Source organism: Temnothorax nylanderi, unplaced genomic scaffold, assembly GCF_030848795.1.
Source record: "Temnothorax nylanderi isolate EJ_2023f unplaced genomic scaffold, tnyl_v1.0 TNYL_tig0176_pilon, whole genome shotgun sequence".
NCBI classification, from domain to species: Eukaryota; Metazoa; Arthropoda; class Insecta; order Hymenoptera; family Formicidae; genus Temnothorax; species Temnothorax nylanderi.
In genome coordinates this window covers 362,054-378,608 of record NW_027249238.1, presented here as the reverse complement: position 1 = coordinate 378,608, position 16,555 = coordinate 362,054, and the positions used below count along the sequence as shown (strand labels likewise).

The 16,555-nt window shown below is 28.6% G+C and overlaps 3 protein-coding genes across 4 annotated transcripts; all 3 read right to left on the bottom strand.

Moving 5' to 3' along the window:
* Positions 1–4,831: 4,831 nt before the first annotated feature.
* LOC139778209 (uncharacterized) lies at positions 4,832–7,130 on the bottom strand. Its single transcript, XM_071716077.1, has 6 exons — positions 6,668–7,130; positions 6,127–6,288; positions 5,691–5,943; positions 5,449–5,517; positions 5,253–5,339; positions 4,832–5,021 (listed from the first exon to the last, which is right to left on the bottom strand). The coding sequence occupies exons 1-6, from the start codon at positions 6,922–6,924 to the stop codon at positions 4,965–4,967; spliced, it is 885 nt and encodes a 294-aa protein (XP_071572178.1). The 5' UTR covers positions 6,925–7,130; the 3' UTR covers positions 4,832–4,964.
* A 1,351-nt stretch (positions 7,131–8,481) lies between these two features.
* On the bottom strand, positions 8,482–11,047 carry LOC139778210 (uncharacterized). Its single transcript, XM_071716078.1, has 6 exons — positions 10,254–11,047; positions 9,821–9,973; positions 9,397–9,652; positions 9,252–9,335; positions 9,070–9,159; positions 8,482–8,826 (listed from the first exon to the last, which is right to left on the bottom strand). Exons 1-6 carry the CDS (start codon positions 10,448–10,450, stop codon positions 8,761–8,763), a joined length of 846 nt encoding a protein of 281 aa, XP_071572179.1. The 5' UTR covers positions 10,451–11,047; the 3' UTR covers positions 8,482–8,760.
* A 1,119-nt stretch (positions 11,048–12,166) lies between these two features.
* On the bottom strand, positions 12,167–15,343 carry LOC139778212 (putative gustatory receptor 28b). 2 transcript variants are annotated; one of them, XM_071716081.1, is made up of 7 exons: positions 14,977–15,343; positions 14,463–14,740; positions 13,500–13,652; positions 13,087–13,342; positions 12,942–13,025; positions 12,761–12,850; positions 12,167–12,520 (listed from the first exon to the last, which is right to left on the bottom strand). In XM_071716081.1, the coding sequence occupies exons 1-7, from the start codon at positions 15,262–15,264 to the stop codon at positions 12,455–12,457; spliced, it is 1,215 nt and encodes a 404-aa protein (XP_071572182.1). In that variant the 5' UTR covers positions 15,265–15,343; the 3' UTR covers positions 12,167–12,454. The 2 variants fall into 2 exon arrangements, with proteins under 2 accessions (XP_071572182.1, XP_071572183.1); XM_071716082.1 differs by having other exon boundaries at positions 13,534–13,652; positions 14,977–15,341.
* Between the last annotated feature and the right edge of the window lie 1,212 nt (positions 15,344–16,555).

The window sequence follows — 16,555 nt, the reverse complement described above, 5'->3', positions numbered from 1 at the left end:
GTAATGTGCATTTGCATGTTTAAATATTATTTTCTCATATTTAGAACAATATTATTTTTCTTCAATATTCCTCTTATGGATGTCCTTGTATCACGATTATTATGATTGACGCAATATTTCGCGCAAACTGAAAGAAAAATTGTTTCTTATGTTTTAGCTTTTTAGCGTGTCTATTAATATTTCTAGGGACTAATTATTTATAATAATATTATACACTTTTGCAAATTACATTAATTATATTAATTATATTATCCAAAAATAACTACAGACCCACATTGTACGAAGTTGTAACCATAATAGTAAAATCCAAGCCCAGAGATTTGTAATGGTCTTTGTAACAGTTGCAATAGAACTGAGTAATCTGTAAATAATTATATAATTAAAAATGTTTAATTTTTGCACAAGTATTCAAGCAATCAAAATCGTTGCTTACGTTATTCTGCATCTCGTCATCAAAATATGATTTGTCAATCTATTGAGAAACATCTCGGTTCTATTTGCCTAATATTAATTAAATCCGAAATATAATCTCTATATACATATATATAAGATTAATATAGATTAATTATGTTTTTAAAAAGATCAATTTATATTTTTTGTTGCTTGAAATGGTGTTAAAGAAATATTTTAGCAGCTTTAACTTGATTATAGCTAATATTATGATTTTTTTGTAAACATACATATATCTATTTCCTATTGACGCAGATAAATCATAAATTACAGATATTATTTGGCTACTGAATAACTTTTTTAATGTATCTTGGTGCAAATTTCCTCGCATATATAATTAAAAACAATTATTTTAGTGATACTGTTTATGGTCCAAGCCAAAATAATTAAAATATCGATTTTCATTTGATATATAGAGTGTGTATTTATCATCATGATTGAATCATAAAGTAGGATAACAAGTTGTATTGTGAAAATTTGTAACGTAGTCGTCTGCAACACCATTTGAAATCCAAATATCGTATTTAATTTACGTGATATCGAGCACAATTCTAGATGTACGTGCCTGCGAAATGCTCAATCAAGTGATGAACAATCTTCGTGTACAATATATGAATTAGGTAAATGTACCAATGCCTGGTCAGTGGACACGTACCTATGTCTGAACACCTTTGTCATTTTAGTCCTTAAATAAGTATAACGCGAATTAACGTTTGGATACCGTAACTAAAGTTTCAAAATACAAGGAAAATATTTTTATCTTTGATTTTAATTCGCGTTATACTCATCTTAAGGACTAAAATGATAAAGGTGTCCAGACATAGGTCCGTGTTTACTGACTGTCCAGGTATTCGTACATTTACCTTACTAAATATGGTAGATCTTTGTCTCACATATTCGCAGTTTTCAAACTTGTCTTGTTACGAAATCTCTTTCAAAAACAAAACGATTGAAAGTCTTAGTGAAACGTAAAAAATATATTATCCCTAATTAATATTTCTCTATTTGAAGAATAACTAAATTCTACTAAACTGTTTATATTTAAATTGTTTGTGAATATATTAATTTCTGGATATAACAAAAATTAAAAGTAACATTTTTTGTCACAAATATTTTGCGATTTTATTGTATTATTACTGCTTGCAGTTTGAGGATTGTTATGTACACTGGGCAACAAAATTATCGCAACAAAAATTTACGTAAAAAATTTGCCCAACTTCAAATAAGCATAACTCCGCGAAAAATTGTCATATCTGAAAGATTTTTTTTTTATTTTAAAGGGTGAAGTCTGTATTTTAAGGAACCATTGTTAGATTTTGAATTTAGCCTCCCGCCCTCCCGCCGTTCTTCCAAAAGTAAGGACGTGTTACGTCTCCAAAAAATTGCATACTTTGACACATTCTACGGAGTAGAATGAATTTTTTTCGTAACTATCATGGCAACCATCGTAAATATGGACTTTTCCCTGCAAATTAAAAAAAAAATTAAGTCCGTACGATTTTTTTTCGCCGAGTTATGGCTTATCAAAGTTACCTATGCATTTTTGTGCATTTAATCACCGCCAACATTAGTATTACCCGATGAACACTTCGGGGAGGTTATTGGTCGGATTTTGCCTATCGTGTATGTGTGTGTGTGTTAGCAGAGATTTGCGCAAACTAATTTTTATTCAAACGAGGCATTGTTACGATTTTGTCTTTTGGTTCCGAATGAGCAATACAATACAGTGACTGCAATACTGTGAAGTTTTGTAATACTGAAGTAAGTAACTTCACAGTACATTACTTCTGTAAGTATAACTTCACAGTATTGCAATCACTGTATTGTATCGTTAATTCGAAAACAAACGACAAAATCGTAACAATTCCTCGTTTGAATGAAAATCAGTGTGCCCAAATCTCTGCTAACACACACACACACACACACACACACACACACACACACACACACACACACACACACACACACACACACACACACACACACACACACACACACACGATAGGCAAAATCCGACCAATAACGTCCCCGTAGTGTTCATCGGGTAATACTAATGTTGGCGGTGATTGAATGCACAAAAATGCATAGGTAACTTTGATAAGCCATAACTTGGCGAAAAAAAATCGTACAGACTTAATTTTTTTTTAATTTGCAGGGAAAAGTCCATATTTTACGATGGTTGCCATGATAGTTACGAAAAAAATTTATTCTACTCCGTAGAATGTGTCAAAGTATGCAATTTTTTGGAGACGTAACACGTCCTTACTTTTGGAAGAACGGCGGGAGAGCGGGAGGCTAAATTCAAAATCTAACAATGGTTCCTTAAAATACAGACTTCACCCTTTAAAATAAAAAAAAAATCTTTCAGATACGACAATTTTTCGCGGAGTTATGCTTATTTGAAGTTGGGCAAATTTTTTACGTAAATTTTTGTTGCGATAATTTTGTTGCCCAGTGTAGTATGCTACACTTTCTGTGAACTATTCTTATATTAAGATCCATATAAGTCGCTTATTGTTAGATGTTTTGGTACCAGCCATTTGTCGGCGAATCAGAGGTAAAACAGAATTTGTTCAGGCATGCCTTATTCGCCGGTTTTTTTGCTGTGTTATTTTTTGAATATGCTGATTTATGTGTTTGAATTGAGATCCGATGTATCTGCAGTGAACGTGGTACAAAAAAAATAATTTATTGCTATAATAATAATTGCATAATCTACATTTCATATTGCAAAAAATTTATTTTATTGTATTGCAATCTTATCTGTACACACCTCAGTAATATTGTAATTAATATATTATATAGCGTATTGATATGAAGCGTACAGTTTATTATGAATGTCAAATATATTGCTTTTATGGTGTAAAATGCGGGAATTCGTCGAATTAACCATAAACTGTCTAAAGCCTCGTGTCCACGATGCTAGAACTGTGTCCAAGTTTCGGTTTAAGCCAATCAACTTGCAGCTCTTACAGAAAAGTAGCAGTTTCATTGGCTTAAACCGAAACTTTGACACAGTTCTAGCATCGTGGACACAAGGCTTAATGTATTCATAACAAAGATTGAAAGAATCCATCCAATGATCAATCATTTAATCCACATGCGTAATTTCTTATAATTGTTCGGCGTCCTGAATTTTTCCAATGTATCATTCACGATATTTAATTTATTTAGACAATCTTTAAAATTCTAAAAAAATGTGTTACAAAAAATATGTACTTTGAAAACTGTGTACATAAGATAAAACATTTATAACATTAGGTACTTGCTGTACTTTAATAATCAATCTTCGATATTTTTTCTTTGCACATCTTGGTATTATATATTATAAAATAATAAAAATGTAGCAAAATATATTAGGATATCTTTTAGATATTTATGATTAAATATTTTAAAATTATTATTTTTTATAGATTCTATTTCATATCATTTTACATTGTGCCTAAAGTGGCATAAGTCTGTTCTCTAAAAATCTTGAAACAGATATATAGCAATATAATAATGTATATATCACATATACATATTACATTGCTATTGCATATGTATATACTTATATTTATCGAAGAAACATTTTAAAATTAGACTCATACTATTTTTAAAATAAATAGCTCACATAATTTAATTATATAATTTTAAAGTAGTTTCTCTTTCCTTGTATTTTTTATATATGCAAAATTATATAAAATTTTCATACCTTAATGTAATACAAATTAAGCAGCATATATAGATATCACAGCACAAATGTTATTATAGCCGTCACAACTATAGGAAAGCTAATCTTACATTTTTTTAAGAAATATCCATATTTCAAAGGTGATGTAAGTATAAAGCAGCCATAATATTAGAATATAGAAGATGGTGAAACATAGTCTCGGCCAACCTTGAGGATATTTAAATATCTTATATGGCATATCTGAATAAGCACAATGCGATTGAAAGCGATCGTATTATAGCACTTGAATATTCTTCATGGAAATTTCTTTCTGCGAGATTCAACTAGGGATATCGCGTTGAGGTATTAAACGACACTGCGAGATAATGGAGATTACCTTGACATTGACATGACCCGAAGATAAATGTCTCTATAATTTCAGGAATAAATGTGCTAGCACTTATGTAGATTAAAAGAATCGATTTGTTAAAGAAAGCATTATTTTTGCTAATAAAAAAAAATAGAACACAATTTGCACTATAGTTGAGTGAAGACCGTGAAATGAAGACTAAATAATGACATAATTTTTTTCAGTGTAGTATTATAGTTCTGTTTTACATTTCCTTATATTTAGAACAATTGGAATCCTTTTTAGAAAATAAAGACTACAAAAAATGAGCTGTTAATAGAAAAATTTAAATAAAATTAAAACAAATTAAAACAGACAAGTTTATATTGAGCATGACAGGTTTATATTTTATTTTTTATTACTTACAAAATACATATATGTTTTCTTAAAAACTTAGATATGACAAATATGTGTTAGCGCATCTGCGTATTTCATTCTAATCAAGTAGTGTTATTATATGTAACCCATCTGTATTACAATCATCAAGACTGTCACAATTGACTGGTAGAACTGAAAAATATGCTTTAATTGTACTTCATGAAAACAATTTAGTTAAACTGCATAAATTGAAAAGAAGTTTTTGAATATGTAACATAACAACAAAAAATATAAAATACAAATAATAAAATAGAAAATGTTTTAAATATTATGTTGCTATTTAGATATTTATATAGTTTACAAAAGATTGAATATATTTGTATTCTATTATATATTTATACTTTTACTAAATGTAGAACATACCCCGCGAATGAAATTATAACCAAAGTAGGAAAATCCCGAGCCAAATTTTATTTCCGTTTGTTTTACTTGTAGTATAAATTGTAGAGTCTAATTGAAATAAAATAATTAAATAAATGTTAAATACAAATTATTATATGTATAGGATAGTTAACATGAAAATTCTATATACGAAATTATGTAGTAATTATGTATTTACCTGTTCACGTAAGTCTTCATCGAGATTGTCATTGGACAATTTGTAGAGATTTGCTATTGTCTTGTTTGCCTGAAATTACATTAATATAATTAAAACTTGCAGCTACGTTAACAGTTTTACACAGAATAAGATCAAATAGCTTAAATAAAATCTATTTGACATAGCTTTCATTGTTGCAGAATAGTTACTTGTGCTTATCATACTGATTATAATTAATTACTAATAATTTTAGTCTACTATACCTTATAGTAGACAGTTTGACAGATATGATTTAATATGAGAATAATGACGCTATACAGGATACCCCCAACATAAGAAAATATGTTGTCTAAAATATGTCCAGATGATTTTGAATTCTTGTTTATATGCGTCGAATAAATTTCGAGGCACAGTTCTAGAATAAACGCAAAGTAAGATGTCATTTGTACTGTCATTTGCACATTGAATACTTTGTTTAGCTCGCGTGATATGAGGCATATCTGTAGATGGACGTGCCTGTAATTGAACCGTAATTGTTACAATTAAACAAATCACAGAGACACGTACGAAAAGTTATAAGCGAAAAATGTTCTTAGCATATAAATCGATTCAAACTTTAATTACAATTTGCGATTTGCGTATCTTACACAATTGAAATTGAAATAATATACATGTATACAATAATTTTTTTTTAATTACATTATAATCCACATATATCGCTTGCATTCTTTAGCTTCTGTTTTCCGCTGATTAACTATGATAAATCTATTTCTTTTGGTACAATCTGCGTTGTCCTCTAACAAATCAGAATAGAGCACATGAATGTGCTTGTTGACTTGCTGGAATCTAGAGCTTGTGTATCTGAATTTAATGGAAGAGATTTAACTATATATCTTATTGTTATATTAAAATTAAGACGTTATTATATACACATATTTTAATTGTATTAATTAGCAATGGAAGGTGCACTAAATTAGAATTTTGTCTTTTACTAAGTATGCTTTAATATACATATTTTATATTTAGTGTATAGAATATAATTTTATTATCTCTCCATTTTACAATGCATTCTTTACAATAACAACTCTAACTGACGAAATTTTATTTAAAATTATTAAAGAATCTCAAAGTATTTGAAAAACATTTTTTTAATCTTTAAGCTTTTTAGATTGTAAATATTTTGACGCACGTTGCGTCGAGTAGCTTTACGAAATTTATATGTATATATGTATATACCGACCCCAGAATAGTTCCCCAAGTCAAAGCACTTAAAGTATTGACATGGAGTAAATAATTTCCCAGAAATGGAACACAGATACGACTGATACTGAAATGATCGTAATTCAGCCAAATACTGTCGACTGTATTCATGAAAAGAGACAATGCAATCCATCCGGATATCATTAGAATTATCCATTTACGTAACCGTTGATATTTCTTTGACGATCCCAACAATTCCAATGTGTCGTCCACTATGGAAAGTTTATGTAAGCACATTTTCAATTCCTTCAAAAAATCATATAGATCGATTACGTGACGTAAAAGGGAAATGATTAGAAGAAATTTATATTTTAATAAAAATTATTATTCAGATATATATATAGAAAATGTGATAAAGAAAGAAGTTATCAAAATGTGACTAGCATTTGAAATATAAGGTTTAAAAAAGGTGTATTGAAAATTAATTTAAGAAAGTAATAATATACAAATATAAATATTAATTTTACCAAGCATTTTGTCTGCAATGAATAATAACAGAAGCATTAAAATTGATCTGTCTAAAAGTTTTTTATAAATTCATCTTTGTCTGTAACTGTCAGAGATCAAGAACTAATTTTCTCAATGAAGAAAATGGTTTAACGGTTAAATAAAGATTAAAAATTTTATTAAAAAATTAAGAAAGACTAGGGATTTGTGGTACATTTTAAGACTCTTACCTTATAACGAAACAAGCTAACAAGCATCGACACAATTGCGGAGATCATTATTATCACACTAGGCCAAGACGTGTACAAGAATAAAGTAGAAGAGATATAGACTAGATAGTAGAAGAAATACGCAAAAAGACTCCATGTGGTCAAGAAATATAGACAAGTGAGATATGGCCTAGGTTGTCCAAGAGGATATTCGAACAAGCCCAAATTGCAGAACGAGCCGGTGATCAATAATGGTGCCAGCGCTGTCTGGACCGTTTTCGTCATAGTTTCCGGATCACTAATTATAAATTCTTGAATTGCATCTTGCTGCGCGAGACATAAACGCATTTCAATATTTTTTGCAAGAATTTTGAATACACTTTTATTTTCCTTTTCGTAGATCCTCTAGGAAACTTTGCGAGAATTATACTGTAAGGTACACATTGGAATTGTCATTTGACCAGCGAGTATTGAGCGATAGAATAAACACATAGATAATCTAGATTAGATTGCTTTTTCCTCGTGCAAGTATTATTTATGCGTATGTATTATAGCAAGTGCACGTTATGTACACGGTTATAAACGAGTATCCTTGCGATATTGCGTCTTTATACCGAACTCAAGTGTATTTAATGAGTACTCTTTATTTACATGACTTTTAACGACACGTGTCGACACGTGTCGACTTGAGTTAAAGCTGATAGCTTCGATAAAGCATTTTATATATAGAAGTTAATGCGCACAATATGTTTTCGTAAATTAAAGGTACGTAAAATTATTTTTGTAATAATAATATGATTTATATAAATGTAAATATAAAGGTTAATTTATAATATTCTCAATATATGTTTTATGTGTGTAAAACTGTATGTATGTATGTGCACTTTTATAGCATTCAATTTTGTAAAGAAAAAAGTTTATATTTATATGTAGGTAATTCATTATAAACAGAATTTCTGATTTAGATCTATTACTTCTCGCGTTTTATGTTTTAATTCTTTGTCAGTGTAAAAGTTTAATTAGTTATATGTAGATATATATTAAGTGGAAAATAAAAATACCACGATTCCCCCTTCCCCTTTTTCCGACTTGTATAGATTTGGGTTGTAATACAATGGATAAAAAGATATTAAGATCATTATATTTAATCTTTCTATAATATTTGAGAATATGGAACACGTATATAATATAATATTACTATTATTATTAAAATATACTCAAATGAAACACAAGATGCTTACATTTATTGCCATTCTGAAGGAAAGTTTTGTCTTAATTATTATCTTACTAATATTTCATAAGTTTCTAAGTATTGTTTAATCGGTATAAATATATATAAAATAATTTTGATATGATATTAAGCTTAATAAAGTATTTGATTCCTTACTTTCTTCTTTGATAGCAAATTATCAGCCATTTAAGGACTGATATATACTTCTATTTGCACCATGATAATCACGAACGTCACAATCGTTATGCAAAACTGAAAAAGAAACGTATCAATTAGCTGAGTTTAAAAACAGTAATTTATTGCAAAACTATAAGATAAATTTAAAAATAGAAACGCTTGCCATAACTATAGTACTGCAGTAGCAATTTAAAAAAATAATAGTTTTGATGGAGATAATCTTAAAAGAGTAATTTTCTGGATTTCTGTATTTTATGGTTTAAAACTCGATATAAAAATAAATTGGTAGAGATAGAGAGAGATAAATGTAAAACAAACCTTTCGCAAGCACTCATTTCCAAGGTCGAAAAGATTCATTCCGGTCAATTTCAACGGATGATGCATTACTTGAAAAGTAAACTGATAAATCTGTAGATAAAATAGTCATTATTTAAGTTTGATTTATTTGTTATATATTTATTTTCTGCTTATATTTATTTTATTTATTAAAATATATTTACCTCCTCCCATGCATCAGCGTACTGATGGGTAATTTTTAGGGTATTTGACGGTATTTGATAAATTATTTTGTTAATTTCATTTGCCTGAAACTCGGAATTTATTATTATTGAATATACACTTTTATCTTGCATTAAATGATTTTACCTTAATCATAACACTTTCACATATGTAATTTACAGCGTATACTCTTATTAATAATGCGAAGAACCATGAGCTGAAATTAAACCATATGGTTGGTGATTGTAATATTTCCTTTGAAAGTTCCTGCATTAACATCATGCATGCACCATAAGCCAATGACGTCATGAATATAAGGCACATTGTCATTTCAAAAGTTATCTGTATTCCAAAGATAAAGTTTAATTCGCGAGCAATGCGACATAATTCTAAATGAAGATGCCTATAAAAGAGTATAGTTCTTTAATAAATAATATAAATTTATTTTGTAAAAATTTACAGAAAATAATTATCTTAATTAATTATTTTTTTTAAATAGAGTTCCATTAAACTTTTTTATTTAAATAGCACTAAGTCGATAATCTGGTCAAACATATGCGTTTCGATTTACATTAAAATCCATAATATTCGCTTGTAATTAGTACATAAAGTGTGTCGATGAGCGACCATAGATTTCTTCCATGTACATCTCAGATCATGATCTTGTCTCACTAATACGTATCGCATATGCTCGTTTACTTTGTCAAATCTGATACAAATATACCTGTGCAAATAATATTTCTGAAATTATATAACTACATATATCACTGAATGTTAAAGTTTTCATTTAAATGACATATCTTTTAATGTGTATAATTTAAATCCTTTAAGAAACAATATTAAACCACCGAAAAATATATTATTTAAAATAATTTTTCTAAAGCTTTTGTTATGAATGCCGAAAATTACCATTTTAGTGATAATTATATTTTAGTAATTTACACACACACACACACACACACACACACATACGTGTTACAGTATTATACAAGTATTATACAAACCATAAAAAGAAGGTAAATAGTAAATCCACGAATGCATTGATATTAATACAGTGATTTAGTATATGAGCTATAAATAATCCCCAGGAATTGTCTAAACCTGTCCACCATATTGTATCCAAAAAATTTAGAGAGAGACTATATGCAATCCACCCGATTACCACTAAGTTTGAATATTTATGTATCCTTTGATACATCATTGGAACGCCCAATTCTTCCAAAGAATTATCCACAGCAGAAAGCTTTTTCAAGGTTATTTCAAATCTCTAAAACAATAATAAGTCGACAACTGAAAGACACACATTTATAGTGACATGTAATATAAGACATTTAAGAAAACTTTAAGTTATTTAATATAAAATATTAAATTATAAAAGATAAAAATTTTACTGTACTTACTGTACTGAAGATTTCAATGATATTAAATATAAATAATATGATATGATATTTAAATATACACTTTATATAAATACAAGAAAGGGAAAATGTAATTGTACCTTTTGATGATAGAAACTCATGATCACAGATATAATAGTGGTAATTATGTTAATTGTCGTAATAATCCTATTTATGGTATTACGAAATAATACTTTCCATGCAAAGAAAGTTATTGTGTAGTGAAGAAGATAAGCATAAGAAAACCAGATAGTCAAACAATATAAAATACTTAAGTATGCAATCCAGCGAATCCTTGGATTCGATTGTTTCATAGGATAGACGCCTAAACCCATGATGAAACACATAATCAAAAGAGGACGTAAAACTTGTTGAATAGTAACCATCATGATTACACACTAACGGTTCAAACTTATTTACTAGGCGCAATACGACTGTGCCAATTTGCAACGACAGTAGATTCTCGTAATCGCAATATACATTTCTATAATTATAGCACTCACGCAAATTAAAGCGATCAATCCTCTCTAATCAAAGAAATAATTCATCGTTAATGCAAGCTATCATAGTAATGTTGCTAATTCATTTCCCGCGTGTTTTCTTGTATGAAGCAAGCACATTCAATATTCTCCTTGTAATGTTGTCCTATATAATTTTTTATTATTATATGCTATATTGTATATGTGCATAATGAGATTAAAGAAAGTTAAAATAATGAATAATGTAGGTAATAATATTGTATTTTTACATGACTTTCTCCTTTTGACATGAAATATTTTAATATAATTACAAAGAAGAAAACGAATAAGAAAGAGGAGAAATATATTTCTGAAGTTTTATATTAAGTTACTTTCTATTTACCTTTATCTTTAATACAAAAGATAATATTTTTATAATTAAAAATAATTTTTCGTTAATGTAAGATATAAATAACATACAGCATAAAAAGTTGAATATATCTACATATAAAGAATTACACAGCAGTAATTCAACTGTTTATATGATTTATCATTACATTACCATAAGAAAAGAAATCATAAGAAAAGAAAAGTTCTTAAAGATAAAATATATACCTATCTATTATTCGATTATAGATTATTTAAAATTAATTTTATTTAGCGTATGTTTTGAGAATAAAATATACATATTTCATGTTGCGTATATTTTGTTCTCAATAAAACAGCACAATCATATTTTAACAGAGTTTCTTGAAATTTATTTTAGTAATTTGTAGAGAGATAAGAAAAGAAATGGAATCCCAATGAAAAATAATGCAAGAATTTATTTTTCATAAATTAAATAAATTTACAGCTTAAGGTATTTAAAATATTTTTGTTTTAATAGAATTTCTGATTTAGGTCTATTGCGTCTCGTCCTTTATGTTTTTATTCTTTGTCAGTGTTAAAGTTTAATTAGTTATCTGTAGATATATATTAAGTGAAAAATAAAAATACCACGAGTACTTCCCCCCTTTTCCGACTTGTATAGTTTTGGTTTGTGATACAATGGAAAAGAAGATATCAAGATTATTATATTTAATCTCCTTCTATAAAATTTGCAAAAAGATGGAACAAGTATATAATATAATATTACTATTATTATTATAATATACTCAAATGAAATACAAGATGCTTACATTTATTGCCATTTTGAAGGAAAGTTTTGTCTTAGTTATTATCTTACTAATATTTTATAAGTTTCTAAGTAATGTTTAATCGGTATATAAATAAAATAATTTTGATATGATATTAAGCTTAATAAAGTATTTGATTCCTTAGTTTCTTCTTTGATAGCAAATTATCAGCCATTTAAGGACCTATATATACTTCTATTTGCACCATGATAATCACGAACGTCACAATTGTTATGCAAAACTGAAAAAGAAACATATTAATTAGCTGAGTTTGAAAACAGTAATTTATTGCAAAACTATAAGATAAATTTAAAAATAGAAACGCTTGCCATAACTATAGTACTGCGGTAGCAATAAAAAAAATAATAGTTTTGATAGAGATAATCTTAAAAGAGTAATTTTCTGGATTTCTGTATTTTATGGTTTAAAACTCGAAAAATAAATTGGTAGAGACAGAGAGAGAGATAAATGTAAAGCAAACCTTTCGCAAGCACTCATTTCCAAGGTTGAAAAGATTCATTCCAGTTAATTTCAACGGATGATGCATTGTTTGAAAAGCAAACTGATAAATCTATAGATAAATAGTCATTATTTAAGTTTGATTTGTTTGTTATATATTTATTTTTTGCTCATATTTATTTTATTTATTAAAATATATTTACTTCCTTCCGTGCATCAGCGTACTGACGGGTATTTGATAGGCTATTTGACGGTATTTGATAAATTATTTTGTTAATTTCATTTGCCTGAAACTCGGAATTCATTATTATTGAATATACACTTTTATCTTGCATTAAATAATTTTACCTTAATCACAACACTTTCACATATGTAATTTACAGCGTATACTCTTATTAATAATGCAAAGAACGATAAGCTGACTTCAATCCATACATATGGTGATTGTAATATTTCCTTTGAAAGCTCCTGCATTAACATCATGCATATAGCATAAGCCACTGACGTTATGAATATAAGGCACATTGTAATTTCAAAAGTTATCTGTATTCCAAAGATGAAGTTTAATTCGCGAGCAATGCGACATAATTCTAAATGAAGATGCCTATAAAAAATATAATTTTTTAATAAATAATGCAAATTTATTTTGTGAAAATTTGCAGAAAATAATTATCTTAATTAATTATTTTTTAAAATAAAGTTCAAACTTTTGTATTCAAATAGCACTAAGTCGATAATCTGGTCAGTGTGTTACGATTTACATTGAAGTCCATAATATTTGCTTGTAATTAGTACATAAAGTGTGTCGATGAGCGACCATAGATTTCTTCCATGTACATCTCAGATCATGATCTTGTCTCACTAATACGTATCGCATATGCTCGTTTACTTTGTCAAATCTGATACAAATATACCTGTGCAAATAATATTTCTGAAATTATATAACTACATATATTACCGAATGTTAAAGTTTTTATTTAAATGACATGTTTTTTTAATGTGTATATAATTTAAATCCTTTAAGGAGGCTGGTTAGTTCTCGGTACGGGGCAGGCGGCGCGGCAGGGAGAAAGCATATAGGTTAGATTTTCGCCGCGTGAAATAAACGAATTTTAGCAAACAAATATGTGGAATGCATTTAATTGCTGTTTCTTAAGGTTTAAAAAGAGTTGTTTGTACAATTGAAACCCAAATACGTTATTATTCACATTGAAATGTGGAAATAATAAATGTGGTCATGTTTTATTTCTACAATTTCTTGATAACTTAAAGACGAATCATTTCAGTCTTCGAGAAAGTTCTTCCTAAATATGTATAGAATTATTTGCACCTATTTTCACTAAATTCTTATCATTTTTAATATGCTTTCGAGAGTTACATTACAGGTTAGGTAACATTTCTGCTGTGTCGCCCATGTATAAGAGAGAGACAAGAGTATAACTTCAATAATTAATTACTCGACAACCATGCAGACGATTGTCTTCAACTTTGGCATGGACGACAGATTCCCATAGACGAATATTCTCCGTAAGTTTGAACTAATTCTTATCAAATTGATTTGACTAACCACCCTCCTTAAGGAATAATATTGAACCGCCGAAAAATATATCATTTGTTATAAATGCCGAAAATTATTATTTTAGTGTTAATTATATTTTATTAATTTACACATACACACACACACACACACACGTGTTGCAGTATTATACAAGTATTATACAAACCATAAAAAAAATGTAAATAGTGAATCCACGAATGCATTGATATTAAAACAGTAATTTAGTATATGAGCTAGAAATAATCCCCAAGAATTGTCTAAACCTATCCTTCTGTATTTTAGGAAACCTATTGTATAAAAAAAATTTAGAGAGAGACTATATGTAATCCACCCGATTACCACTAATTTTGAATATTTATGTATCCTTTGATACATCATTGGAACGCCTAATTCTTCCAAAGAATTATCCACAGCAGAAAGCTTTTTCAAGCTTATCTCAAATCTCTAAAACAATAATAAGGCGACAACTGAAAGATACACATTCATAGTGACATATAAAATAAGACATTTAAGAAAACTTTAAGTTATTTAATAAAAAATTATAAAAGATAAAAATTTTCCACGTACTTATTGTACTGAAGACTTCAATGATATTAAATATAAATTATATGATATGATATTTAAATATACATATAAAAATACAATATAAATACAAGAAAGTGAAAATGTAACTTTTGTACCTTTTGATGATAGAAACTCGTGATCACAGATATAATAGTGGTAATTATGTTAATTGTCATAATAATACTATTTATGGTACTGTGAAATAATACTTTCCATGTAAAGAAAGTTATTGTATAGTGAAGAAGATAAGCATAAGAAAACCAGATAGTCAAACGATATAAAATACTTAAGTATGCAATCCAGCGAATTCTTGGATTCGATTGTTTCATAGGATAGGCGCCTAAACCTATGATGAAATACATAATCAAAAGAGGACGTAAAACTTGTTGAATAGTAACTACCATGATTACACACTAACGGTTCAAACTTATTTACTGGGCGCAATACGACTGTGCCAATTTGCAACGACAGTAGATTCTCGTGTTCGCAATATACCTATCTAAAATTATAGCACTCACGCAAATTAAAGCGATCAATCCTCTCTAATCAAAGAAATAACTCATCGTTAATGCAAGCCATCGTAGTAATGTTGCTAATTCATTTCCCGCGTGTTTTCTTGTATGAAGCAAGCACATTCAATATTCTCCTTGTAATGTTGTCCTATATAATTTTTTATTATTATATGCTATAATGTATATGTGCATAATGAGATTAAAGAAAGTTAAAATAATGAATAATAATAATAATATTGTTAATCGGCCTGACTGGCAAAACTTTATTCAATATTAACTACGTTTCGACCCCTGCTTGGGGTCCTTATCAAGTTAGATGCTGGAACAATACAAAATTAACGGTAATCAACACATGCCGGAATGTGCATTAATAACCGTGAGACGGAATACATTAAATATTAACTTACATGGATCTTTGTGCGTCAATAATACAAAATTTGAGTCATAGTTATTGCGTAAGCGGTCTGCGGATAGATGGAACGAACCATGACCGTCTCGTGTAGAGCCCGAGCAACGACTGATACAAGCGTGATAAACAATCACCGAACACAGTAAATAACATAGAAGGCCAAGTTTAAAGTGAAAATATTATGCGATCGTAGACCAATGGTAAATTTTCCGTGTCTTTCTGAGAATTAATGGCATCTTTATGCTTTTTAATAAATAACATTTCCGAGATTTCGCGTTTTTTAAGATTTTGTTCTGTGTGTAAAATTTGCGCATCTTGCCATTTAAAATTATGGTTAAAATCAGTTCTATGTCTACTAACGACAGAGTGCTGATTGGGGTGCTTCTTAATGTCAGAGCAATGTTCTTTTATGCGTGTTTCCATATGCCTCTTAGTTTGACCAATATAGCAAGCGTTACAATCAGAACAGTCAAGTTTGTAAACTACACCTGTGCGTTTCTTACTATCTAATCTATCCTTCCCTTTTTTAATTAGCACGTCCAATTTCTTGGGGATCGTATATAAGGTGCTTAGGCCATAATTGCTAAAAATTCGCCGTAAGTCCTCACTGAAAGTTTTTACATACGGAATGGGCACATAATTCTTTAGATTTAGATTGTTGTGTTTCCGATCGTCGTTGCTAACAATATCATTATTCGACCGTTTATAATTAATTTCAACAATTCTTTTGTGTATGTGTTTGTTCACAAGCGAGTCGGGAAAGCAATTATTCGA